At 51.1% G+C, this 24,528-nt stretch overlaps 1 protein-coding gene across 7 annotated transcripts; it reads left to right on the top strand.

Annotated features, from left to right (window-relative positions):
- The first annotated feature begins 4,610 nt into the window (after window positions 1-4,610).
- On the top strand, window positions 4,611-24,461 carry ZNF384 (zinc finger protein 384). 7 transcript variants are annotated; one of them, XM_082665399.1, is made up of 11 exons: window positions 4,611-4,722; window positions 5,892-5,951; window positions 12,316-12,386; window positions 12,676-12,913; window positions 13,150-13,197; window positions 13,400-13,733; window positions 18,199-18,423; window positions 19,125-19,307; window positions 20,796-20,874; window positions 21,637-21,795; window positions 22,357-24,461. In XM_082665399.1, exons 3-11 carry the CDS (start codon window positions 12,321-12,323, stop codon window positions 22,714-22,716), a joined length of 1,692 nt encoding a protein of 563 aa, XP_082521525.1. In that variant the 5' UTR covers window positions 4,611-4,722; window positions 5,892-5,951; window positions 12,316-12,320; the 3' UTR covers window positions 22,717-24,461. The 7 variants fall into 7 exon arrangements, with proteins under 7 accessions (XP_082521525.1, XP_082521524.1, XP_082521527.1 ...); XM_082665398.1 differs by lacking the exon at window positions 4,611-4,722 and adding an exon at window positions 4,768-4,987; XM_082665400.1 differs by lacking the exon at window positions 4,611-4,722 and adding an exon at window positions 5,162-5,379.
- The last annotated feature ends 67 nt before the right edge of the window (window positions 24,462-24,528 follow it).

Here is a 24,528-nt window from a genome sequence, read left to right as displayed (position 1 = left end):
CCCCGGAGGTGGGTGGGAGGTGAGCTGGGGGCTCCATGGGCCTCCATCTGTCGCGGTCCCATCCCGCTCCGCGTCACGTGTTTCGCTGTCTCCCCCATCCCGCTCCGAGGGCTCCCTGTGGGAATGGGAGTACTGAGGGCGCAAACCCCCACCCCCTCCACTGCTAAATTCTGTTGTCTGGGAGATGGCTTTTGGGGAGTCACCCGCTGCACTACATGAGAAAGGGGCTCCCATGTGCCCTCCCCTGCTTCCCAAGTCCTTCTGTCTCGTCTGTCCTGGCTGTCTGTGTGTGTCACTCTGGAATTCAGAGCCCCCTGAGCCAGTCCTCCACTTGCCGGCCTCCCTGAGGGCCTCCGTAACTCCACCTAGGCTGCCAGGGACCGGAGCCAGCTGGTTCAAGGCCATCGGGAGCTCTGCCTCCCAATCCGCCCCTCCCTCCCTCCCTCCCTCCCTGGTTCCTCCACTCTCCCTCCTTTTGCACCGCCCCCCCCTCAGGTTTGTCCTGACTTCTCATGGCTTTCCCACCTTCCTTCCTACTTCCCTCTCTTACCTGGCTCCTATGCTGTGATATATATTTTTGTATTATCTCTTTCTTCTTGTGGTGATAATCTTGAATTCTTGTGGGATGTAAGTTTCAAAATTTTCAAATAAAGCCTTTGCAAGATACCTGAGTCCCCTGGTTCTGCCTTATGAGCCCCACAGAGAGAAGAGGAGGAGGGGCGATGGGCAGCTAAGAGGGAAGAAAAGAAGGATGGGGGGGAGTGCGGGTAACCCCTCCGGACCCGATGTGACCTGGCCTGCTCTGACCCGGGGTTGGGATTCGGGGGCTTTGACTCGGGATGGAATGGAAGGAAGAGACTCTGAAGGGGGCAGTCTTGACAAGGAGCAGCCGGAGCAAGAGAGAAACCGGAAGAGTGGTTTGTTAATTGCTAGAGAAGGTCAAGAGAGACCACGAAAAAGGAGGTAGAAGAAAAGGGAAACACGTAGAAGCACAGGCGACGGCGCAAGCAAGAAAAGGAAGAGGAGAGCGCTGATAGACACGTGGAGGTTGAAGGGCAAAAGGAGGAGGAAAAATGGAGCAACGGGCAAGCGATGAGAGGGAGCCGCAGTGAAGAGGCTGGCTGCCCTGCTTGCTTTATTTGCAGCCTTGCTCCCTCACCCGCCCCCGCCCGCAGCTGCCCCCAGAAGCCCCGCGGTTAGCTCTCGTTAGCTTTCCCCGCTCTGCCCTCTCTGAGAGGCACTGCTGGGGTGTGGGCGTGGAATCGAGGGGTGCGTTTGGAGGAGGGAGAGCAGGCTGCCCAGCTGGGATCAGTCACCTCTGAGCCCCCAGTTCTAGGTCTGGCTCTCGTAACAGCCCTGCAGAAACCCACACGGCAGCCTCTCAGCTGTTGCTAGGTTCTGTTGCCATGGTAACCACCCAGGTCCCATTTCTGCCCCCACCCCCATCTGTGCCCCACTTGCTCCCTGGAAATGGGGGCGCTCCAGGGAGGAGAGGAGACGGTCACGTGCAAGAGGGGGGCTGCCCTGGCCTGTGTTGGCCTCCATGTGTTTATTTCTGCAGTTAGAATCAGGAATGTCCATGGATCTGTAGGTGGGTGCTGTAGGGGTTGGGGCGCTTTACTGTGTACTCAAGTGAAGTGTGGCTGAGTCCACGAAGCACACAACAGTGAGCGAGGTGGAGGGAGTGTATTTCTCAGGATCAGAGCTGTTTGTGGGTTCGGGTCATCAGACTCCCTAAGAAAAAGAAGAAAGAAGCAGACCCGGGCCAAGGAGTGATGAACCAGCTAAAAGCAGAGGTGCGAGGCAAACACGCTGCTGAGGCGGGCTCAGCGTCAACCCAGTGGGACCTGAAGAGACCCCAGCCTGAAGCTGGTGGAAGGGAGAGGGCTGGATGAGACCTGAGAGTGCAGGAAGAGGTGCTGCTGGGATGGGCTGGAGGCAGTGAGGGACGGACCTGAGGAGGAGGGGGAGGAGACTGACGGGAGAGGAAGCCTCATTGCCCTTTCCCTTCCTTCCCCACAGGAATCTAGTCCTTGTCAGGTGGGGGTTGGGGGGAAGAGGAGGCGCAGAAGGGGAAGAGCTGAAGTGCCCGGACAGCACATGTCTCTTATCACCTTCCTCTTCAGAGGGACGGTGTGACCCCAGGGCTCATCCATATTCAAAAGGCACACATGAAGGTCCCTAATGAAGAGGGACTTAATTATCACCTGATTAGACTGCTGTTTCCCTAAATTTAAATAAATTAAAATACACCAGCAAGACACAGGAAATTCTTACCTGTTCCTTCTCCCTAAATGCCCTCCTTCCCCATGGAAAGTCAGATGGCAGGGAGAGACAGAGGAGAAAGATGTCCGAGTCTTCTGAGTTGTCCTAAAGGAATGATCCCAAACTAAATCCCATTGTTATGCTAACCAGGAAGAGTCAGGAGGCCCTGGGGAAGGATCCTAACTTTATCTCATGTAGTGTTGAAACTGAAACTATGGGGCCTCGGGAGGTCCTCAGAAGGCTCCAGGTGGCAAAGGAGTCACTGCTTAGTCACAGACCAAGAACACAAACAGTGGCCATACTACCCCTTTGCTTCTTGGAGGCCACCCATCACTACTGGGACCAGCATCTCTCATCTGTATGCTTTCTTTGCCTCCTGAGCTGTGCATCAAATGACTAAGCCAGGCTTCTCTTAAGCATTTTTCTGGAATGCTTACCATTGTGGCTCAGACCAAACCAGGGAGTGGGGAAGCCCCCAGGAGGAGGGATCTCCCAGGCAGAGCTCAGGGTGTGGAAGTGATTCAAGATGGAAACAGTGTGCCAGCTGGAAAACCCCAGGCTAAAATTAACAGCCCTCCTCCCCGTACGCCCCACATTTATCTCTCTAAAGCTTTTCTCTAAGGAGTTCAAAGCACTAAAACTTGCTTCTTATAGCAAGGGCAGCAGCAGGGTTGACAATTGGAGACACCGAGGCCCGGGGGGTGCCAGTTATTGTAAATAGGAGAAGAACAGAAAGAGAACCAGAACTTATAGCGATTACCACCATTTTGCTCCCACTTTTCTATCTCTGCCCCCAAAGTCAAGGTTTCTCAAATCATCGATCTCTAACCCATACAGCAACTACGTCTGGTCACATCTGCGCCCTTAAGACCCTTATCTTATTGTGTCACTATTGGGTTGACACAGACAGGTTACAGAGTCCCAAAATGTGATAAAGAGAGCGGACGCTTTTAAAAAGATACAAATACATATCTTCTACTTAAACATTTATTGGAATTTTTATTTTTAGGTGTCTTTTGCTACTTCCTGGGGAAGCTGTGACCTTGGGGAAAATCACTTAAGTCTTCAGAGTCTTATGTTCATTATATGTAAAATTTGGCATTACAGTTATTCCTATCGGGGTTATTTTGATCTCTAAGCAAGGAACTATTACTGTTAATAGGAGGCACTTTGATTCTGTTTCACTCAAAATAGAGCTGAGCCCAGAGGGATTCTGGTTAGATCTGGGACAGGCTGGTGGCAGCATTCATTTACTCAAATAGCATGTATTTATTTAGCATCTACTGTGTGCTCAACAAAGCAGTGGGAGGGTACCATGTATGAGACAGTTTCTCCCGAGTTGCTGACAAACTTGCTGAAGAGTCACATATATGAAATAGTTAAAACAGCCAAAAAAAAAAAAAAAAGGTACGGACTAAATGCTGTGGAAATTCGGAGAACGAGACCGTTGGAGCAATCAAGGAAGGCTTCCTGAAAGAGTTCACATTAATTGTTCATTGATGCAACAAACGTTTACCAACTGCTTACTAAGTGCCAGGCTCTGAGGATACAGCAGCGAACAATTAAGAGTCCTTGCCCTCGTGGGGCCGATATTCCAGTGAGAAGAGGAGGACATCCAACAATATAGAATCAGGTAGAGGTGAGTGCTATATTTAAAAGTAAAGCCGGGTGAGTAGGAGATAAAGATGTGGAAGAGGGCCACAAGAACTTAGAGACCAAAGCAAAGAGAGTAAGGGGTGTGGTTAGGCAGGAGTCGGATTCTGAGGCCTGGGGGGGGGTTAATTAGTCACGCTTTGGGCCTAAGGAGGGACCTCAGAAAACTACTGACACATCCTTTTCCTTTCTTTCATATTCAAAGCATTGAGACCTTCTGGAGAGTATGTAAGAAAAAAGAATGGTAACTCCCTATGTCTGCCTATCGCCCCTTGAGGGAAGGGAACCAGGACCCGTCTTTTAAGAATCCATACCGCCCCTCGTACCTTGATGCATAATTCATGAACCTGTCGCGTTTCCACCCTCCCACTTCCCCTGAAGTCCCTTCCGGAAGCCCGGAACCGCAGTCGTGAAGGTTCGGCTCCTGCCCTTAGAGCAGAACCCACCTTCATTTCCGCTGTGGCGTCACATCCCTGGAGGGTATACCGCGTCCCCGGGCAGAAGCTACTTCCGCCCCTACTGTCGTAACTTCCGCCCTGAGTATGCTGGAGCGCCAACCGCGCCGGATGTGCTCTAGCTGCTCCCGGAAGTGACTCGACCTTTGCATTTTCACCCCCCCTTTCCCCATTGCCGCCCCCCCAACATTGCTATTTCCCTCCCTCCCCCCTTTTCGTTTCCGGCGCTCCCGCCTTCTCTCAGCCGCGGCTCAACTCCGAGCCAGTGGGGGGAGGGAGGGAGAGAGGGAGGGAGGGGGCGTGGAGGAATCGGGGTTCTCGGGAGCACGAGCTGCGGCACCACTTCCGGGTGAGTGTTAGGGGAGGAGGGAGGGAGGGGGCCACCCACTGCCTAGCGCCCCCGCCCTGCGGGTGTCTCGCGCACGATCCGTGCGTGTGAGTGTGTGGGTCTGCCTCGCGCCTAAAGTGCGTGCCCGCGCGCTCGCCTGGCGCTATCCCCCTCCCCTCGCCCCCTCCGGGTCCTCCCACCGTACTCTGCTCCCTCCTTCCCAGCAAACGCCGCCCCTCCCGCTCTCTGGCTCCGGCTCTGGCGCCGCCGCAGCCGTTGCCGCCGGGTGAGTCTCGCGCCGCTGGAGCCGGCGCGCGCCGAGCTCTCTGCTCCTTCCCCCTCCCCTTTTCCTTGGGGGGGGCGGGGAAGGGGGGGTCCACGATGGGACTGTACGTGTGTCCGTCCCGGAACCGGAAGTGGTTGTGGAGGAGCGGGCGATGGGGAGGAATGGGGGGGTTTAGGGGGCGGGTGTCTGTCTGGTGGGTGGCAGAGTTCAGCTCCCTGGAGAGGAAGGAGGGGCGTCCCAAAGAAGGGTCTTAGAGGAAGGGGTGGTGGGCGACCTCAGGAGAAGGCGCCCAGGGGCTGTCTCAGGGCAGCGAAGGTGTTTGGGGGACAGCCGGGGTCTCCAGTAGCTAGACCACTGTGCTGAGGGAGGTACTTCTTGGCGCAGGGCCTTGGGTAGGCAGGGGCGAAGTCCTCGCGGCGGGGGGGGGGGGGGAGGCCAGAGGAAGTGCCTGGGCCTGAACTGGCACGGTGCCTGACACAAGGGCTTGTGCATCCCCCCCGGGTCCTCAGCTTTGCCTTCTGAGCCAATCCTTGGGAGGCAGGGACGCTTCTCTTCTTCCAGCTCTTCTGTTCTCTAACCGTCCCCACACACCCCCGCCCCCGCCTCCGGTTACCTGCGGCCCCGGGAGACCAAGAAGAACCAGTGTCTGAGCCCAGGGGTGGACCCCACGCACTGGTGGTAGAGTTCATCTTAGTTGCTGGGAATTGGATGTATTTCCCTTGTATCCACATAGCGGGTGGCCCTGCACTGCTGTCGTTCTGTCCTTGCATCTTTGGATGGTTAGTCGGGGGTCCGCCTGCTTTCTGGACTGAGTGCTGATGGTCAAAGAATTCCTGAGGTTCTCCACAGTTCTCCGGTGGCTGCACCCTTACCGGCCCCTGTAACCCAGACAATTTGTTTACAGAAAGTTCAGGAGCCCTGGAAAGGACAAGGAATAAGACGACAGGAGGAAGAGAGAGAGAGGGTAAGACAATTTGGGGTTAATGGCTTTTCCAGTTTTGGGGGGCGAAGGGGTCATAATCAAATGGCCCTTTTGCGGACAGCGTGACAGAATTGTTCAAGTAATAGCAATTGTAATACTGGTGTTTGCTGTAGGAGAAAAATCAGCCTCTTCGTATTATCTTTTGAGGATACCCAGGAAGTTTTGTGCGAAAGTTGGCACTGTACCCCATCACCTTCCATGCCCACCAGTCCTCAACAAGAATGAGTTGTGAGATGCTCAAGTGAACTCACTAAGCAGTGTTGCACTGTGTCCAAAGGAGAAATTTATTCTGCTTTGGAGATAAATGGGCCCTAGTTGCCATTGTAGCCTTTGTGGCATAGCTAATGGAATGGCTTTCTCGTGTTTGGAACAAGCAGAACTGAGTTTAGAGTGGAGTTTGTATCCTTAACGTTGCATCAGTGTTTGGAGTGGACCTGGTGAGTGATTAGAATCCGTGGTGTGATGTTATTTGAATTTGATGTGGCAGGGTGAAGTTTGGGGGGAAAAAACTGATTCGTGGGTAGTTTGAAATAAAATGGATAAAACTGTATGGAGTAGACTCCAGAAGTAGCTCTGGAAGAATTCAGAATATGAGGTTTGATGATGATTGAGTTTTAGGTTGCCTGAGAATGACAATATATCAACCCAAGAGAGTTTGAATTCAGAGCTTATAATCTTAGAGGTGTCTTCTGAGAACCAATTCCAGGCTGGTTTATAAAATTTATTCCCCATAGGTTTCTGAGCCGAGTTGGTGATTAAATATTAGGTGCATATTCCGTCTTCTCCAGACTTTTTTTTTTTTTGGTTTGTTTTTTCTTTCCTGCCTCACAATGCGCAGGTCCGTCAGTTAATAGTGGAACGGGCAGGACAAGGGGAACCACTATGGCGTTCTCCCTGCAGGGTGCAGGTACAGTGGTCCAGTGGTGCCCAGGGTAGAAGGTGCTGGCTCAGATTGCCAGCTTTGTGGTGGTAGTGGTCCTGTTGGTCTCTTTGGGCATGGTGTGATGGTTTTTCCCGATAGAATTGGGATAAACCTGTTCTCAGTTATTTTGTACTTGGGAGAGTTCACAGTAGGAAGTCCCCAGATCCTATTGGGATGGCCCTTCTCGAATGCCCTTAGGACCTGAGAAAAAGATTTGTGTCCTAACTGAGGAGAAATGGTCCTGTGTGTTTCCGCACTTCAAGTCCTTAGCTAATATTGCAACCTTTCTGCAGTTGTGCATTTTGGAACAGTTTTTTTCAATAGAGTGTCCGAGATCCATGTGTCAAGTTCTTTCCTTTTTTCTTTTTCTTAATAATTTTTTTGGTTTTGACTGCGTTGGGTCTTCGTTGCTGCGCGCAGGCTTTCTCTGGTTGCGGCGAGCGGGGGCTACTCTTCGTTGCAGTGTGTGGGCTTCTCACTGCGGTGGCTTCTCTTGTCGCGGAGCATGGGCTCTAGGCGCGCGGGCTTCAGTAGTTGTGGCTCGAGGGCTCTAGAGCGCAGGCTCAGTAGTTGTGGTGCACGGGCTTAGTTGCTCTGCGGCATGTGGGATCTTCCCAGAGCAGGGCTTGAACCCATGTCCCCTGCATTGGCAGGTGGATTCTTAAACACTGCGCCACCAGGGAAGCCCCTCCAGTTCTTTCTGTAGTTGAATTTGAGTTGGTTGTTCTTTGCATCTCTCTTTCTTGTTAGTGCTTCTAGTTGGTGATTAGTAAGCTGCGGGCTATAGATCTGATACTTTTGGGTAGTTCCTTTATAATTACGTGGTCTCCATGTAATTTCTGCTAATTGTCGCGAATAGTCGTCATCACATGGAAGTGTTTCTCTAACTCTCCTCAGGAGTACTTTGAGCATTTTATTCTTTGTCTTCTGTGTGTTGTCTCCATCTCAATTCCATGTGCCTTATGAATTTTTTAGGGGTTTGATACTCTTCCATCCTCTACCCAAGTAGAAATTTAGGAGAGTCGTAAATTCCTCAGAGTCATTTACTGATGTAGGGCCTAAACCTAGATTCTGGAAGCTTTGATTCCTCGGTCCATCCTCTGGCTACTAAATTGGGTTGGTGTATTTCATGATTTCCTAAAGGTTGGTTGTGTGAGAGAATGTTATTTTCTTGAGAAAAGAAAACCATGCTTTATTTTGGGGGGAAAAATGTAAAAATTGTAAGTACCAGGAAAGAAGTGGTGGTCTTCAGTACTTCTGCGAAAACTGCAATGCTGGAGGCAGTGATGTCTTTATCCCTGGATGGCCGGTAGCACTGGGGAAGGATGAACAGATGGACAGAGCTCTGGTGCAAGAGTTCAGGTCCTCCTATGTGTTTCATGGACATAACTTAATATTGTCTTTTTTCTTCACCTTCTCAGTCTTCCAAGATTTCTTTTGAGATTGGAAAAGGAGTATGTAGTTCCTGAACCTCTTGAAAGGAAAATGCTGTCCAACTTAATTATAGTAAACGTCCTTTCTTATTGGAGAACAGCAGAGGCATGGTGCGGTAGTAAAGTTGGAATTAGAACCCAGATTTTCAATCTGCCAACATCATCTTTCCACCTACTGTGTTCTTCCTTCTCTCCTGAGCTTTGGGGCTATAATAGAAGCCTGCCTCTTCCTTCCCAGTCTAAGGTGAACCCCTTCTGGTTTGTTTTTAATGTGTTGGCATAATCATCAAAACTGATGCTCTGTGGGGAGTTCCCTGGTGGCCTAGTGGTTAGGATTCGGTGTTGTCACTACCATGGTCTGGGTTCTATCCCTGGTCGAGGAACTGACATCCCGCAAGATATGCGGCGTGGCCAAAATATAAAGCAAACAAAAGAAAACTGGCACTCTGTGTAGAGGTGAAGTTTCCCTGTAATATCATTGCTTTCTTCGGGTTTTAAGAATGTTCATATGTGCGTACCTGGATGTCAGGATGGTTTGGTGGGCGTTCCTCCATGCGTGATAGAGATTTGAAAGGAGAAGTGGTAAGACAACAGTTGGCAGGTATTTGAGTGAGCTGGTGCCAGGGCACCCTGTGACACAACCCCAGGGGGCGCCATTTACATCACATTCTGGCATCAGGACAGTGTTGACCCTTTCTCCCGTGTCATCCTGCAGGCGGATATAGCTTCCAGTTGGGCAAGCAGGGCTCCCCGTGCACCCCCTTTTGGGCTGTTGTATTTATCAGGAGCCCACAGACACGTTTATCATTTCGTCCTGGGAGCGGCTGTGGTTCTGATCTTCACCTTTGTTCTTTTAAGAACCAAAGCAGAGTGAGAGGCGGTATCCAGGGAGGTGGAGGGGCCTTTCCTTCTATTTGCCCCTTCTGGACAGTCTGGCCTTTTAATTCAGACCCCATCATTCTAAAATCAGTTATCTTGGTGGCCAGGTGAGGTTTCACTGGATGTGGACAGAGAATATCATCTTTCACTGCATTTTGCTGTTATTGAAAACTTCGTTTTTGGTGTTTGCTTTTTTTTTTTTTTTTTTTGGCAGCCATGCTGTGGCTTGTGGGATATTAGTTCCCTGACCAGGGATTGAACCTGGGCCCTTGGCAGTGAAAGTGTGGAATCCTAACCACCGGACCACCAAGGAATTCCCTGAAAACTTCATTGTTGAAAGCATTTATTGAGAACTACCTGAAAAGTATATAGTCCATTTCTGGAAATAGTCTAAATTTCGATTTGTGAATCAAGCCCCAGCATCAGAGAGCATGTACTTGAGTTGGTCTCTTGTAGGACCCTTTTCTAGCTTGCTCTTTGGTCCTGGGTTCAGATCCCTGTTCTGCTGTTTACTGTTTGCCTCCAGTTTACTCATTTGAAGAATGGGTAACACAACATTATAAATCAACTATATTTCAGTAAAATGTTTTTTTAAAGAGAAAGAAAAAAGAAAAATAGGGATTGCACTTTCCTGCTTCATAGAATTGTTGTGGGATTAAATGGTGCGACGCTTGTAAAGTGCTCAGAACAGTACCTTGAACACAGTGGGCTCTTAATAGATGCTAATGGTGGTGGTGATATTGTCCTCCAAGTCACTTCGTGCCCCTTTGTAACAACCTACAGGCCATGTTTGACTCAGAAACTGCTTCCCCTGAGCCCCTGGCAGGACACTAAGAATGGATGTAGTTTGGGCATGGGGAGGAGCCTTGTTCGCCAGAATCCTGAGGACAGCCTTATTTTCAGGCTCTCAGTTCCTCCCTCCTGAATTTTCACACCCGTAATGCATTTACTTCCTTGTCTCTTTAGGGGGATATTATGATTAGATCCTCCTTTCCTTTACTCTCCAGCCTGATTCTCTACTGCATTTCCACCACAGCCACCACCCTTGTCGATTTCATGCCTCTCAGCTAGGTTAGAGGGATGGGGCTGTGGGTCCCAGTCGGAGCCCTTGGCTTGGCTTTCAGTGTCCGTATGCGAAGTCTGCTGCCACTCGGTTCACCAAGTATGGCATTGCCTACTGGGTGATGGGTCCTGTCTTAGAACCTGGGGGCAGTTCAGGATGTGGCCCCTGCCTCCCCCAAAGCTGGGCAAGATCGGGTCCCCTTACACTGTGATCTCACTGTTTCTCCACGTCCATTGCCTCCGGAGGGCCTGAGGCTCGAGGCCCTTTATAAAGCTGGCAGGGAGCTAGGTGGAACCCGTGTGGAGAGTGTCTGATTTTACTGTGTTTATAACTTGGGAAGCAGGATTGGTCTGTGCCTGACCCTCAGGGCATTTAAAGTTGAGCCTCATTTGTATGAAGCTGTGGTAGCCACAGATTTGCTCCTCTACTTTGCTACTTTTGGGGAAAAATAGGCTGAAATTCAGTCTGCTTCCCTTTATAGGTTTTATGAAAATTCAGAGTGTTGTTCAGTAGAGCAAAAAATGTGATGAGACTTCTGGAGAAGGACCAGGAACACCGTTACATTTAGAGTGAGATCTTTTGCTTCACCTCCTTTGCTGAAGAACTTTCCTGGTTTCCTTAGTCACTGCTTGAGACCCAGTTTCTCTGCCCATCTCTTAGAATCCCTGGTGTCCGCCTCCAGCGTGTCCTCAGTGGGACCATGTGTGTGACCAGGCTACAAGTCACAGTGTCCTGTGGTCCTTCTGCCCCTCCTGGAGCTTGGCTGCTCTCGGCCCGGAGCAGCACTGCGGTGTTAATGTTTATTCCCTCCCTTCCCCTTCCCACCCGTGTCCTCCTCCCGCTTCACCTGCCTCTGCCAGCCTGGATCTCTCCTGGTCCAGGCTTTTGGGAAGCTACTCTGGACCAATAGCCTGCAATGAAGCCTTGTTAGGAGAAGCGATCAGAGTATGAAAATGAGTGGTGGGACGCCTGCGTTCCGGACCCATCGGTGACTTGCAACATGATTCTGAGGGATTCCTTTTCTTGCTCCTTATTCTTCCCTCCCCAGGTTTTAAGCTTACTTGTCATCCGTGTACAGAGGAGAACTTGAACTCTTAGAGGTATAGTGTTTGAGAACTACAGAGGAGTCTGGTAATGTGTGTGTGTTCTGACCCACCATTGTCCCTGTTCTAAATCCCTTTAGGTGGAGATCTGGGGTGCTGGTGCTGGAAACAGTCCCCCCTTTTTTTTTTGGCCGTGCCATGTGGCTTGCAGGATCTTAGTCCCCCGACCAGGGATCGAACCCGAGCCTTCGGCAGTGAAAGTGCAGAGTCCTAACCACTGGACCGCCAGGAAATTCCCTAGAACCCCTTTTAAAACTGGTAACTCCTAGGTTCTTACTGGTCAGTCCAGTGTGTGTGGTGGTACCCAGTGCAGCATCACAGATGTTCTCAGACCTTGGTGGGATCCATGGGGCGTGGTCCCCAGATATCATCTGGTACCCCAAAGACCTTGATTCTGATTCTCGCCAATTTCATTCTTTAATTCTCTTGGACGTTTTGTATTCTGGCCTAGAACCTTTTCAGGCTACAGGGAACTATAGACATGTCAGTTGGACCCCTTGAAATTGTTTATTTCAAGGAAGATGGATTTGAGGGGTGAAAGGAGAGGAACAATGACAGGTACCCTGGCTGTTTTCAGGCCGATCGGTGACCTGCTTTGTGTGGACCTTGGGTCCGAGCCTTCCTGTCTCAGGACTTCAATTTCTCTTTCTGTCAGCCAAAGAAAGAAATACCACTTCTGTTTATTTGGGGTACAGGAAACATTGTGTGAGTAAATGAGATGTGTGTAAGTTCTTTCACCAGCATCTGAACTGGGATAGCCTCTGTTGGATGGGGATGTAGTGGTGAGTGGCTCTGACCAGAGGGACTAATATGCTAGATCCTGAGGCCTTGACTCCTCACTCCCAGCCCTGTGGGAAGAGACCCGGAGCTCCTCAGCGCCCCTTCGCCCTTGCTCAGCTGCTTCAGATGATTCTTGAGTGTGATGTGGTCTCGTTTCCTTCTTCAGGTAGAATGGAAGAATCTCACTTCAATTCTAACCCGTACTTCTGGCCTTCCATCCCCACGGTCTCAGGACAGGTACGTGGTGTTTGGTTTTTTGCTTCTGCTCCACTGGGTACTTTTTTCAGCTCTGAGTAGCAAGTCCTGTTACCGTGGACACTGAAGCAAGATAAATCCCATGCTGTTTCGCCAGGGCCCCCCATCGTTGAGAATTACACAGTGTTTCTGTTCAGCTTCTCTCTGGAAGCACAGATGTTAACCAGCCGCCTTTTGATCCCCACAGAGGATGGACAGTGTGAGGTGCCGAGGGAGCAGACAGACTCGGGGCTCTCCCTCAGAGGCCACTGTCCTGTTCCTTTTCTTTCAGATTGAGAACACGATGTTCATCAACAAGATGAAGGACCAGCTCTTGCCAGAGAAGGGCTGTGGGCTGGCTCCACCCCACTACCCCACCTTGCTGACAGTGCCTGCCTCGGTGTCCCTGCCCTCGGGCATCAGCATGGACACAGAGTCCAAGTCAGACCAGCTGACCCCACATAGCCAGGCATCCGTTACCCAGAATATCACGGTGGTCCCTGTGCCGTCGACAGGACTGATGACCGCTGGTGAGCACCCTCTGCTCTTCTCCAATCTGAGGTGTTGATCTTCCACGATCAGTACCCCAGGCTGGAGGGCGCCAAGGACATGGGGAGTGGGATATGTGTTTGATTACTCAATCAGATTTTTATTAAGTGCCTACTGTGTGCCTAGCAATGCGCTAGGCATTGTGGGCGATACAAAGAAGTAGAAGATGCGGTCCCTGCCTTTGAGGAGGTGACATTCTTTCCTTCTCTGAATCAAGGAGTCTCCTGTTCTCAGAGGTGGAGAAGAGAAGGGAGTCAATCAAGGGGTAAATCTCACTGTTACTGGGGGCGGGGTGGGGACAGGGGTTAGGAGACCATTGTCTTTCTACAGGGTTTGGGGTTTCCTGTATACTCTGGGCGGGGGGGCGGTGGTGAGGGGTTAAATAGACCATGATCTGGGGAAAATGACGTAGGACTAGGATCCGGACTGGGCAACATGACACCATCTCCTTTTTCTCACAATCCTAGGTCCCGGCTTGGTTATCACATCCCCCTCAGGCTCCCTCGTGACCACAGCCTCGTCAGCTCAGACCTTCCCCATTTCGGCTCCCATGATTGTCTCAGCTCTTCCCCCTGGCTCACAAGCCCTGCAGGTGGTCCCTGACCTCTCTAAGAAGGTAGCATCGACCCTAACAGAGGAAGGAGGCGGCGGCGGTGGCGGCGGTGGCACTGTGGCCGCTAAGCCCCCCCGGGGCCGAAAGAAGAAGCGGATGCTGGAATCGGGGCTTCCTGAGATGAACGACCCTTACGTCCTCTCCCCTGAGGATGACGATGACCATCAGAAAGACGGCAAGACCTACAGGTGAGGATCAGAGCCGGGCAGGGTGGGGTGCGGCTCTCTCAGCTTCCCTGCCCCCATCGGGCTCCGCGCTCCGGCAGCTTCCGCCTCGGATCCACGTGCATGTCAAGTGTTCTGTTGAGGGTTAGGATGGTGGAGCTTCTGGCCCTTCTCTGGCTCCTCTTCCCCAGGATGCAGACCCATTTCACCCCTTCCTTCTTTGAGATCTTCAGCATTGACTTATTTTGGGGTGACGTAATGGAATTTCTTTCTTGTAATGAGGCTTTAGACTGGGTTTGAGACTCTTGTCTCCAGCTCCTTTTTGGTTTCTACATTTTCCATTCCTATTTTTTCAAGAAACATTTCTGGTAAGCCCCTAACCTTAACCAGTGTGCTATCCACCGGTTCTTGGGCCGTATTTGAGCATTGAGCCTGCCTGACCCTGCATGGTTGGGATGATGGGAGGGGTCTGTATAAAAAGGTGGAACGAATAGGATACCTCCCCTTCCCCCTGTGGAATATATGCTTGTGAGATGGCTGTTTTCTCACTTTCTCATTCATGGAAGTTCTTTTGATCCTCTACTTCCTTTAAGTCGTCCATTGCCAAAAAGCATTATAAGCATATTTGCATGTGGTACTATACAAAAATAAGTACATGTCTAAACTCCCTGCCCTTTGAAAGGTGGAAATCTTTTAATCCCCTTGAGAACCATCAAGGGCCCTAGTGGGTTTGGGGAGTCTGGTCCCAGTGTACAGAGTGGAATAGCCACCGTCACAGCTTTGACACAGACAGGGGTAGATGTGCATGGCTGGGAGACTGGGTCTGTCCTTAGTGTACCGAGATGGGCAATGTTGTTCCCATTTTAGGAGCGAAGGGAACTGCGGCACAGGAAATGGACAGAGCCTTGGGCTCATGGATTCAGTTCCCGGCTCCACCACGAACTTGCTGTGTGACCCTGGGCAAGTCCTTTTCCCCTCTCTGGGCCTCAGTTTCCTCATCTGTAAAATGGGGAGAATTCTGTTTATGCCTCCCAGCTCTTGGGAGTTATATATCAAATGAGATTTGAAATGTTGGGAACTTCGAAAGAGACGAGAAATAGTCATCATTTAGCATTTACTTTTATGTGTTGTACACTTCTACCATGGAGAGTTCAGAGCGTTTAAATCCGTCTTTGTAAGTCAAAATGAGGGGAGTGTTGCTATGCAGAAAGTATTGAGCACTGCAGAATTCCAGCTCATAATCTGAAAGTTCACTGCAGCTTTATTATTACAGGTGTACCCCACTTACACAGTAAAAGTGTTCCTGAGCAATGTTTACATCATATTATAAAGGTACTTGACAAGTTTGGTTCATTTAAAGGTATCATACATTCCATAAAATGAAAATCCCTTTTAAATTTATTTTGTAGAAATTTGGATTTTTATGTGTTGGCTTAAAGTGAGGTCATTGTGACTTGGAGCTACACCTGAACAAGACCAGTTGTTGCAGGAACGGTGGGGGGGCTCCCTGACACTCTGTAGGGCCCTTCACGTGGATCAGCGTCATCTGGTTCTGCCAAGGTTTCTCTCTCTTTGTCTTCCGGACCCACATTAAAGCTATTTCTGGACTTGCCACACTGTGCATGTGCAAAGAAATGTGAATGTACAATTGGAGGGCAGCCCTGATAGGATTTTCCACACACTACCTCCAGGTGACTAAAGAGAACTCTGAATTTAAGGGGGATTGATTATGTTATAGGTAAATGGAATTTCTTCAGAAACTCAGAACTCTGAGGTCCCAAAGGAATCTTTTTAATCACGAGGAGTCCCTGTTTCGATACAGGTGTGGGTCAGCCACATCCATTCCTGTGGTCTGTGGCATTTGACTGGGTATTAGGGGAACTGGGTTCTTTTTCTCTGGGCAAGTCAACTTATTTCTAGTAAAATTTGAAGACCAGTCATGGCCCTCATCTATCCTGTGGAAATGTTTTGAGGGAAAATCAGAGTATCTGAAAGTGTTTTTGAACATCTTAGGGGAAAAAGCGTTGATAATTCACTTCAAAGCGGTTACTGTAACCAAGGCCATTGCCTTGCAGGCCTCCAAGGGAGCACCCTTGTGGTGTCGGGTGTGAATGGTGCCCCTGGAGCTGTGCGCCCAGCGACACGGCCACTGCCCACTGCCACAGCTCTCCTAATCGGGTTTCTTTCCCAGCACCTGACACCTTGCATTAGGCTTGTACATATTTGGCTTCTCTGTAGTTTTAGTGTTTAAACATTTCTGGCAGATGATAGGGTGGTCCCGCTTCCCCCTGGATACCTCTAGTGTGAGGAGTCTTAAGGTTAGGTGAGAATGAGTCACTGTTCGCCCTTTGGCAAATTGCGTTGCCTTTCTGAGCCTTTGTGCTCCTTTCTGTAGAACAGGGATAGTACTTGCCAGGTTGTTTTAAGGAGCGGAAACAATGTGTTTAAAGGACCTAATTGGAGCCCGGCAGTGTCAGGCACAACAACAGGTGGCACTTACTACTACCGTTATTACTGTGTTATTGTTATGTTATCCTTATTATACTCATACCTCTGGAGACAGCTCATGTTGTTGCCAGTCCATTATTGGTGAGTTTAAGTTTTGCAGATTCTTCCCTCGTTGAAAACTTTGAGGAAGAGGGTGATTTTCTCTTCTATAACTAATCTCAGGTTAAGGGGTGCAGTTATGTGTTCAGCATTCACAGGCAAACTAATGAGGTTTTGCTTGAGCTAAAATCATTCCACCTGTCTGAGAAATCTTAGCGGAGGGAAGCTGTTTTGTAACTCTAGTGCAGTTCCTCTCCAAGTGACACTGTGTCTAGTTTTCTAACCTCAGTTTTAGTGAAGTATATAGTAGCATGAGCTCATTCAGCACTCGTGCTGCTGACCTTAATGCAGTTTTATTGTTAGCGAATGCTTGGCTTACCATTGACTCTCCTGGGTGTTTGCTGGCCCTTTGGGGGGCAGTTATTTATCTCTCCATTTTACAGACCAGAAAATTGAGGTCTAGATTGATGAGCAAGCCTGTAACTGAACCCTGAGTAGAGCCCCGGTGTCCAGACTTCTGTTGGCTGTGTCCTTTGGACCCTGCTAACTATAAACAGAACCTCCCACCCTCCCACACAATGGTTGGGCATCCCAGACAACAGCCAGGGGTTGGTAAACAGGTAATCGGATTTCTTTCAGAATTATCAAGTGACTAGAGAACTAGAAATTGGCCTCAATGATTGGATTTTTAATGGAAGCATTAACACAGGAACCATACCCCCAAGTAACAGTGGTCTCTTCTTCTCTGAGGAGCTCAGAGTTCTTTTTAGTCTGCATCTCAGTTATTCTCTGCATATTCTCTTGGGATCAGGAAAAAAGCAGAAGTCACCCTTCACCATCCTAAGCCCCTCCTAGAGAGAGACGTTGGGGGGGGACCCAGAGAAGAGGGACTTGCCCCAGTGGCCTGGCTTCAGCCCACATTGTGTGCTGGTGAGTTGTTTGAGTGATAGGGTTCCAGCTCACATATAGATAGCTTTCGCCCAGTAAAGTCTGAATAATTGTGACTTATCTTGCCCACAGGCCTCCTTATTTGATATTGTTGGGCAGTATAAGAGCAGGAAGAAGGATTACCAGCTCAGATGATGCATGAAAGTGTATTCAGATGATACTGTTGTCAACCCGAAGTGCTGGCATTGAGCTAGGAAAGAGGAGAGGCTCAGCGGGGGGCTCAGTACTTTGCCAGTCTTCTTTTTCTCCTTCATATTTGAAGGATACAACCCACTCCAGCAGTTACCTTGGCTCGTTGCAGAAGTAATTCTCACTTGATTGCCAGGGGGCCGGGGGCCGGGGGGAGTCGGTGGAACGTCAGATCCAGAGCGGAGGCCGGACATGTGGTTTGGGAAAGCCCCCTCCAAATAACCCTGGTAATTCTTACCTCATCCCTCTAGAAATCACTGGCAAAAAGGAGAAAATCTGAGAGAAGACAGTTATCTGAGGAGACAGGAGAAAAGTCCTCTGAGGAATCTAGTCAGTTTGTCCTCATTGTCACCTCAGGAGCTTGAGGATTACCTGAGGGATGTACTTTCTCCACGGGAAACTGGGGAAAGGGGTTCTTTAGAAGTCTGAAGTCAAGTTACAGGCAGAAGGAAGACAGAGGCTAGGTGATACTCCTGGTCCGGTGAAAGCCGTGTCAGCCCAGGGCCTGTAATAAGAGTTTCCTGTCTTACCTGGTTGAATTCTTGTTTATGTACACACTTAGGGAGTCCAGGCATTTCAGCAAACACTTATTAAATACTTGTGTTGGGCTGTATTTCTAATATTTCTGCCCTTCTAGGGCAGACTGTAAAGATAGATAAAATAGAGCTCCTCCTCTCGAGGGCCTCGCGTTGTCGCTGGAATAGAAGAGAGATCAGATAGGTTGGCATCTTTGGAAGTGGAGGGGCGGGTTCAGCAACGCCCTCACGGTGGGCAGGGTGCTAACCGCTGCCCTCCCTTGGCCCAGGTGCCGGATGTGCTCCCTGACGTTCTACTCGAAGTCGGAGATGCAGATCCACTCCAAGTCACACACCGAGACCAAGCCCCACAAGTGCCCACACTGCTCCAAGACGTTCGCCAACAGCTCCTACCTGGCCCAGCACATCCGTATCCACTCGGGGGCCAAGCCCTACAGTTGTAACTTCTGTGAGAAGTCCTTCCGCCAGCTCTCTCACCTCCAGCAGCACACCCGGTAAGGCTGCTTTCAGTCTCCCCCCGACTCCCTGCTGTGGACCCCTCACCCCGAGGCCACGTGGCCCATGCCTCCTCTCTTCTCCACATGTTTTCTTTTGTCCCTTTCAACTCTGCCCTTTGGGAGCCTCGATTCTCTCCCACTGCTGTCTGTGAAAACTAAACTGCGTATCCCTGCAGCTTGGGGGTGGTGCCTGGAACATTGTGCTCTCCGGTCCCAAGGTCTGCAACGATTTATGTGGCTTCTCTCTGTGTCTGTGTCCGGAAATCTTCTGCAGAGCAGGCCCTGCTTTTACTATATGCGTCAGTTCAGAGCCGAGGTGTGCATTCAACCTCAGGTCCATGGGGGACAGGCGGTGTTGGTCTTTGTTCAAATTACTGTTGGGAAGCAGGGTGTCTGTGGTGAGTGTGTAACCTTGGCACAAAGCAGAGGGCTGACGAGACCGAAATCTTTAAGGTTACAGGAGCCAGGGGTGCAGCTCTTCATCATCTCACTGCCATTCTAGCCACCGACTTAAGATGAGCAGCAACCTAGATGTGGGTGTCCTCTTCACGAGCCTCTCCAGGCCGGCGCGGGTTTGTGGGGGAGGGAGGAAGGGGTGCTCTCATCCGTCAAGCAACATCATTTCACCCAGCGGAGAGCTGAGCCCGTGGTGTCGAACCGCTCCCTCCTCCCCCCTTCCCTCCTCTCCTCTCCGGCAGGATCCACTCCAAGATGCACACGGAGACCATCAAGCCCCACAAGTGCCCGCACTGCTCCAAGACCTTCGCCAACACCTCCTACCTGGCCCAGCACCTCCGTATCCACTCGGGGGCCAAGCCCTACAACTGTTCCTACTGCCAGAAGGCCTTCCGCCAGCTCTCCCACCTCCAGCAGCACACACGGTAAGGGAGAGTGGCGGGCTACTGCCCCCGCCCCGCTGGCATGCCCTCCCCACCCCCGCCCCGGACACACACAACAACCCGCATGCGGGGGGCGGGGGAGAGACCCGGCTGGAGGAGAGAGCTGGCCGGAGGAGAGCACAGCTGGCATCTGGGAGGAAGACCAAGCAAGACTGGAGACGCAAGTGGACGCTCAGAGAGCCTTTCTGGGGCAGAAGCAGCGCCGAGGAGACACAGTGACTGTGGGACATTCCCTGATCCGAGGGAGGAGGAAACTCACTGGGAGCAGAGCCGACGTTTCCTTCCCTCATTTCCCTCCCTGGAGACACCTGTGCACACATCCTGCAAGATTCTCGATGTCAAAGCAGGGCCATTTGGTCGGAGAAGACCATCCCTCTAGCCCTTAGGGCACCGATTATGAACGGGAGGAGGTATAATCAGACTTCAGCTGGGTACCAACTCAGCGACACCTACAGCACCAAGCAAGGCTCCGAGGGATGCCAGGGGTACAGGAGAGAACAAAGCACAGCGTAAATGTTCACAGAGAACCGGCAAATGAGACGAAAATGCTCCTACTCCGTAAGGATGTGTACTTTGTCCCGTGAATCTGGAGTGGCTCGGAGGCGAGCCTGCCTCCTGGAAGAGCTGATGGTCTCCTTCAGTGGGATCTCAAGTTGAGCTGGAGTCCAGACTCCTGCTGGCTACAGGTCTCCTCTCCCGGCTGCTTCTGGAGGTGGCGATCCCTCTTAAAGTGGTCCGACAGCTTGCTTCTCGAAGAGGAGGAATCGGGCTTTCCTCACAAGGAGACGTGTTCTGCGAGGTTTTCAGGATTTCATACCCGGGATCTCGAAAAGCACCTGGTCACAGAGATGGTTCTGAAGTCCCTGCCAAGGAGCAGGGTTCTGCCAACCTTCAAGTCCTTGGCTCGTCTCAGCAGAGGGCCCTATAGTGTTTGGAAAGAGGTCAGATCAGTACTAAACTAGGCATTTCCTGCCGTTAGGGGCTGAGCTGGGAAAAGCCCCAAGGAGCTTCCACCAGCATCGATGTTGCTGCCGCCCTTCACAGTTCGCATAACTCTGTGCTTTTCTTTGACCCCAGAACTTGCTCTGGGATTGGTGTTAAGGCTGAAGGGGTAGTTTCTGGCTGTATGTTGGAGGCCAAGGGAGAAGTGTTATGTGTTTCTTTTTTCTCGCCGTGTGTTTATCTCACGTTTCTGAACTCTCGTGAGGGCCGGTGACTGTAGGAGCTGCCTTGGCTGCCAGATTGTGGCCTCCCCGCGCCTTGGCCGCCCAGCCCCCGGCCCTCCGCCAGCAGAGAGGAGCCCAGCTTGAGCGGAGTGGTGCGGGCAGCGAGCAGCAGTCGGGCCCGCTGGCCTGAGCCGGCGTCTCCTGGAGACCCACCCTGTGCTCCCAGAGGAGGCCTGTTAAGGCGCTGGTCCCTGAGCGGCCTTGCTGATGTCCTTCCCCTTTCTTCTTCTCTTGTCCCGTGCAGAATCCACACCGGGGATAGGCCGTACAAATGTGCACACCCGGGCTGCGAGAAAGCCTTCACACAGCTCTCCAACCTGCAGGTAGGTGCTCCACCCTCCACACGAGGCCTTGAGTCTAAGACTTGGGGTCACAGTGCCGTTTGACTAGTACAGTGGTTCTCAAACTTTTTCAGGCCGCTTTACGTTCTTAACAGTCACTGGGGAGCCCAAAGAGCTTTCGTTGATGTGGGTAACACCTAATTACGTAGACGTTATGAAACTGAAAAACTATTTAGTAATTTGTTTAAAAATAACAAACCCCATTGTACATTAACATAAATAACATATCTTTTAACCTCCCTTCCTGCAAAAAGTTTGGTGAGAAGAACGGCATTGCTTTATGTTTATGCACGTTTCTCTAATGTCTAGCTTACTAGAAGATGGAGAGATTCTCTTATCTGCTGCGTTCAGTCTTTACGATATTACACGTCGTGTAATCTCTGTATAGTCATGAAAGAATGAGAGTGAAAAGGCAAACGGTGTCTTATTATTATTTTGAAAATAGTTGTGACCTTGCGGGCCCCCTGAAAAGGTCTTGGTGTTCCCTGGCAGTCCCCATGCCTCCCTTTGAGAACCACTGGACTAGTGGGACCAGGCGTAGCCGTCATTCTGACTTTAAGGATCCTGCAGGATGCTGCTTCCCTTAGCTGGTAGCGTCTGAAGTTTCATTTGAAGCAATTTCTGCTGCCTTCAGATGTAAGAGAACCCAAGAGGTCTGGCACCCAGCCCAGGGCTTTCCATTAAGGTCAAGGAGGCAGGAGGGCAGAGTGGTGCAGCCGTCCTGATTTCTCCTTGTTTTCTCAGTCCCACAGGCGGCAGCACAACAAAGATAAACCCTTCAAGTGCCACAACTGTCACCGGGCGTACACGGACGCGACCTCGCTGGAGGTGCACCTGTCCACGCACACAGTGAAGCATGCCAAGGTGTACACCTGCACCATCTGCAGCCGGGCGTACACGTCGGTGAGCACTCGGAGCCCCCCCCCCCCCGCAAGCGGCTTCACCCCGCCTTTCCGATAAAGAGCTGCCGCAGTGAATACACCCCATCCATCCCTTGCTCCACCTTGCCGGGATCAGTAAAGAGAACAGAAACTGAACAGACGCAGAGCTGAGGAATTTGGGGGATGCCTGGTCCCTTAAGCCTGTAGCGATTGCTCAGCAGTGAGTCTTCATTTTACTTAGACAAGGACAAAAGAAAGCGTCTTGAAATTGTGAGACGAGAGATTTCAGTTAGATGTTTTCCATTAGACTCCAGAAAAAGGTGGTCAGGTTGTTCCATTCAGAGAACTTGGAGAAAGTGACAGCTTTCCCCGTGCCAGCTGAATGCCCACGGTTACCCTAAAGGTCCCCCCCACCTTGTCCACGCGGTGCAAGCACTGAAAGTGGCTCATGGGGAGAACCCGCGTGGCTCCAGAGCACCTCTGTATAAGTGTCGTTCTGTTCAAGGTAACAGCCCGGGGTGCTGGTTACAGGGAGCTTCCTTCCTTCTCTTTCTTCCCTCAACCCCTCTTCCATCCCCCTCAGGAAACGTACCTGATGAAGCACATGCGCAAACACAACCCTCCTGATCTCCAGCAGCAGGTGCAGGCGGCGGCGGCGGCGGCGGCAGTGGCCCAGGCCCAGGCTCAAGCGCAGGCCCAAGCGCAGGCCCAGGCCCAGGCCTCCCAGGCTTCGCAGCAGCCACAGCAGCAGCCGCCACAGCCTCCGCACTTCCAGTCCCCGGGGGCGGCCCCCCAGGGCGGGGGTGGCGGGGACAGCAACCCCAATCCCCCGCCCCAGTGCTCCTTCGACCTGACCCCCTATAAGACGGCAGAGCACCACAAGGACATCTGCCTCACCGTCACCACCAGCACCATCCAGGTAGAGCACCTGGCCAGCTCGTAGAGACCTGTGCTGCCGTCCCCCGGGGAGAGGGGAAAGAGGCTCTGGTCCCTTCTTTCTCCAGCTCCTCTTGGTGGGAAAAGTCCTCTTCTTCCTTGACAGGCCACGGCTCCATCTCCTTGGGCCTCAGGCATGGCCTTCTCTCACAGGATACCATCCTTATTGTCTCAGCTCCTCTTCCGAAGGAACGTCAGCCCTCCTGAATGGCAGAGGAGTACTGAGCTGGTCGCGTAATCCAGCAGCCTCCCGCCTAAGCGTAGCTTTTAACATTGGGGGTTGGTGCTCAGGGGAGGGGTTTGCTATGACCTCATAGAGACTTTTCCAGCGTGGGCACTTACTCTCTCCTCACCCTCGTAATCCTCCAAGCTCGGGCTGACAGAGGACTAGAGGCTGGCACTCCCAGACGGCACAGAGGAGGGAGCCCTAAATGCAAGCAGCCTCCTGTTCTGTTCTTGCCTGCGAAAGAACAGAGGTTCCTCCCGTGCCCCTGTCCCTGGGAGCCGTTTTCTTCCCCTCATGATCTCACTTCACTTCCTACCTGATGCTGGAGGGAGGTCTGGGGCGGGTCAGACCCCCTTTATTTGTAAAGGGGCAAGGGCCGAGATGTGGTCCCCAAGGGGCCGGAGATCCCCAAAATGGCCGACGGTGGCTTAGAAGTGTGGGTTATGGTTTTCCTTGGAGCCTCTCCCCTTCTCTGCCAGCCGAGGCCCTGTGCTCAGTCTCCCCGTCCCCAACCTAAGGAGCTGCGGGTTCTTTATGAAACCCCACGATAAGGGGGCTGCAGAGAAGGGAGAGTTCGGGGCAGATGCAAGGACTGGACTGAGCTCCCTAGGTGCCGCGGTCAGTTGCCGGACACGGATTTATATATAAATATATATATATAAATATATATATACCTACTCATCACGGCCATCTTTGTTGTAACCATTTCTGTGTTTATAAATGCATTATCTCTGAGAATTTTCATATTTGATGTTTATTTTTGTCCCTTTTGTTTTTCTCCACCCTGTCTTCTGGCCAATGGCATTTTTATTTCCTTTCGTCTTTTTTTTTTTTTTTTTTAAATCATGGCAGATTTCAGAGAAAAGAGAAAATGGAAAAAAAAATCAGGAAACCAGTTGTTATAAAGTAATTTAAAATGAGGAAAAAAAGAAAAACTTATGTACAAAACCAAGGGGTGTTTTTAGAACCTTGTATAGAAATAAATTCGTGTAAAAGGATCAGAGGCAGTGGAGCTACTGATGTGAGTATAAGCGTGGGAAACAGCTATTTGGGGAGACGTTCAAGGCCAGTACTAAGGATTTACAGTAGAGTGTGCGAACGGTAAGAACGAATGCTGTGTGATGGGGCCGTGTGTGTATCCCTAGCCATAGAAGGGCACAACTTTGAAACCTCTGAAGTGAAATCTTGGTTTATGAGGGTTCCTACATACAAATCCTGCTGTGAGGACTGTGTCGCCTAAGGTGTAAGGGCAGGGTTCAGTCCTGTGTTAACAAGATACCTCGAAGCTCTCCCTATCCAGGAAATGGAAGCACGGCCTCCTGGAAGGACCTGCACTGCTGCCAGAGCATCTGTGGGCTCAGTGCTAATTCCAGCTGGCATATCCTGTGGCGCCTAAAACCAGAGGTTTCCAGTGGTGGAACCCATAACCGGGGTTGAAGAATGAAACAGGACAGTTGTAGTGCTGAGGGGCAGAGCGTGGGCGGGAAACCTGGACTTCCGCCCTGGCTCTCCCATCAACCAGTGAGGGCCGCAATGCTTCTTCAAATGTTAAATGAAGGGATTGGGCTAGATCACCTCCAAAATTCCTTTCTG

The sequence above is a fragment of the Grampus griseus genome, assembly GCF_964374135.1.
Source record: "Grampus griseus genome assembly, chromosome: 11".
Lineage (NCBI taxonomy): Eukaryota > Metazoa > Chordata > Mammalia > Artiodactyla > Delphinidae > Grampus > Grampus griseus.
The sequence above is the reverse complement of the archived record's forward strand: the minus strand, read 5'-3'. Positions and strand labels throughout refer to the sequence as shown.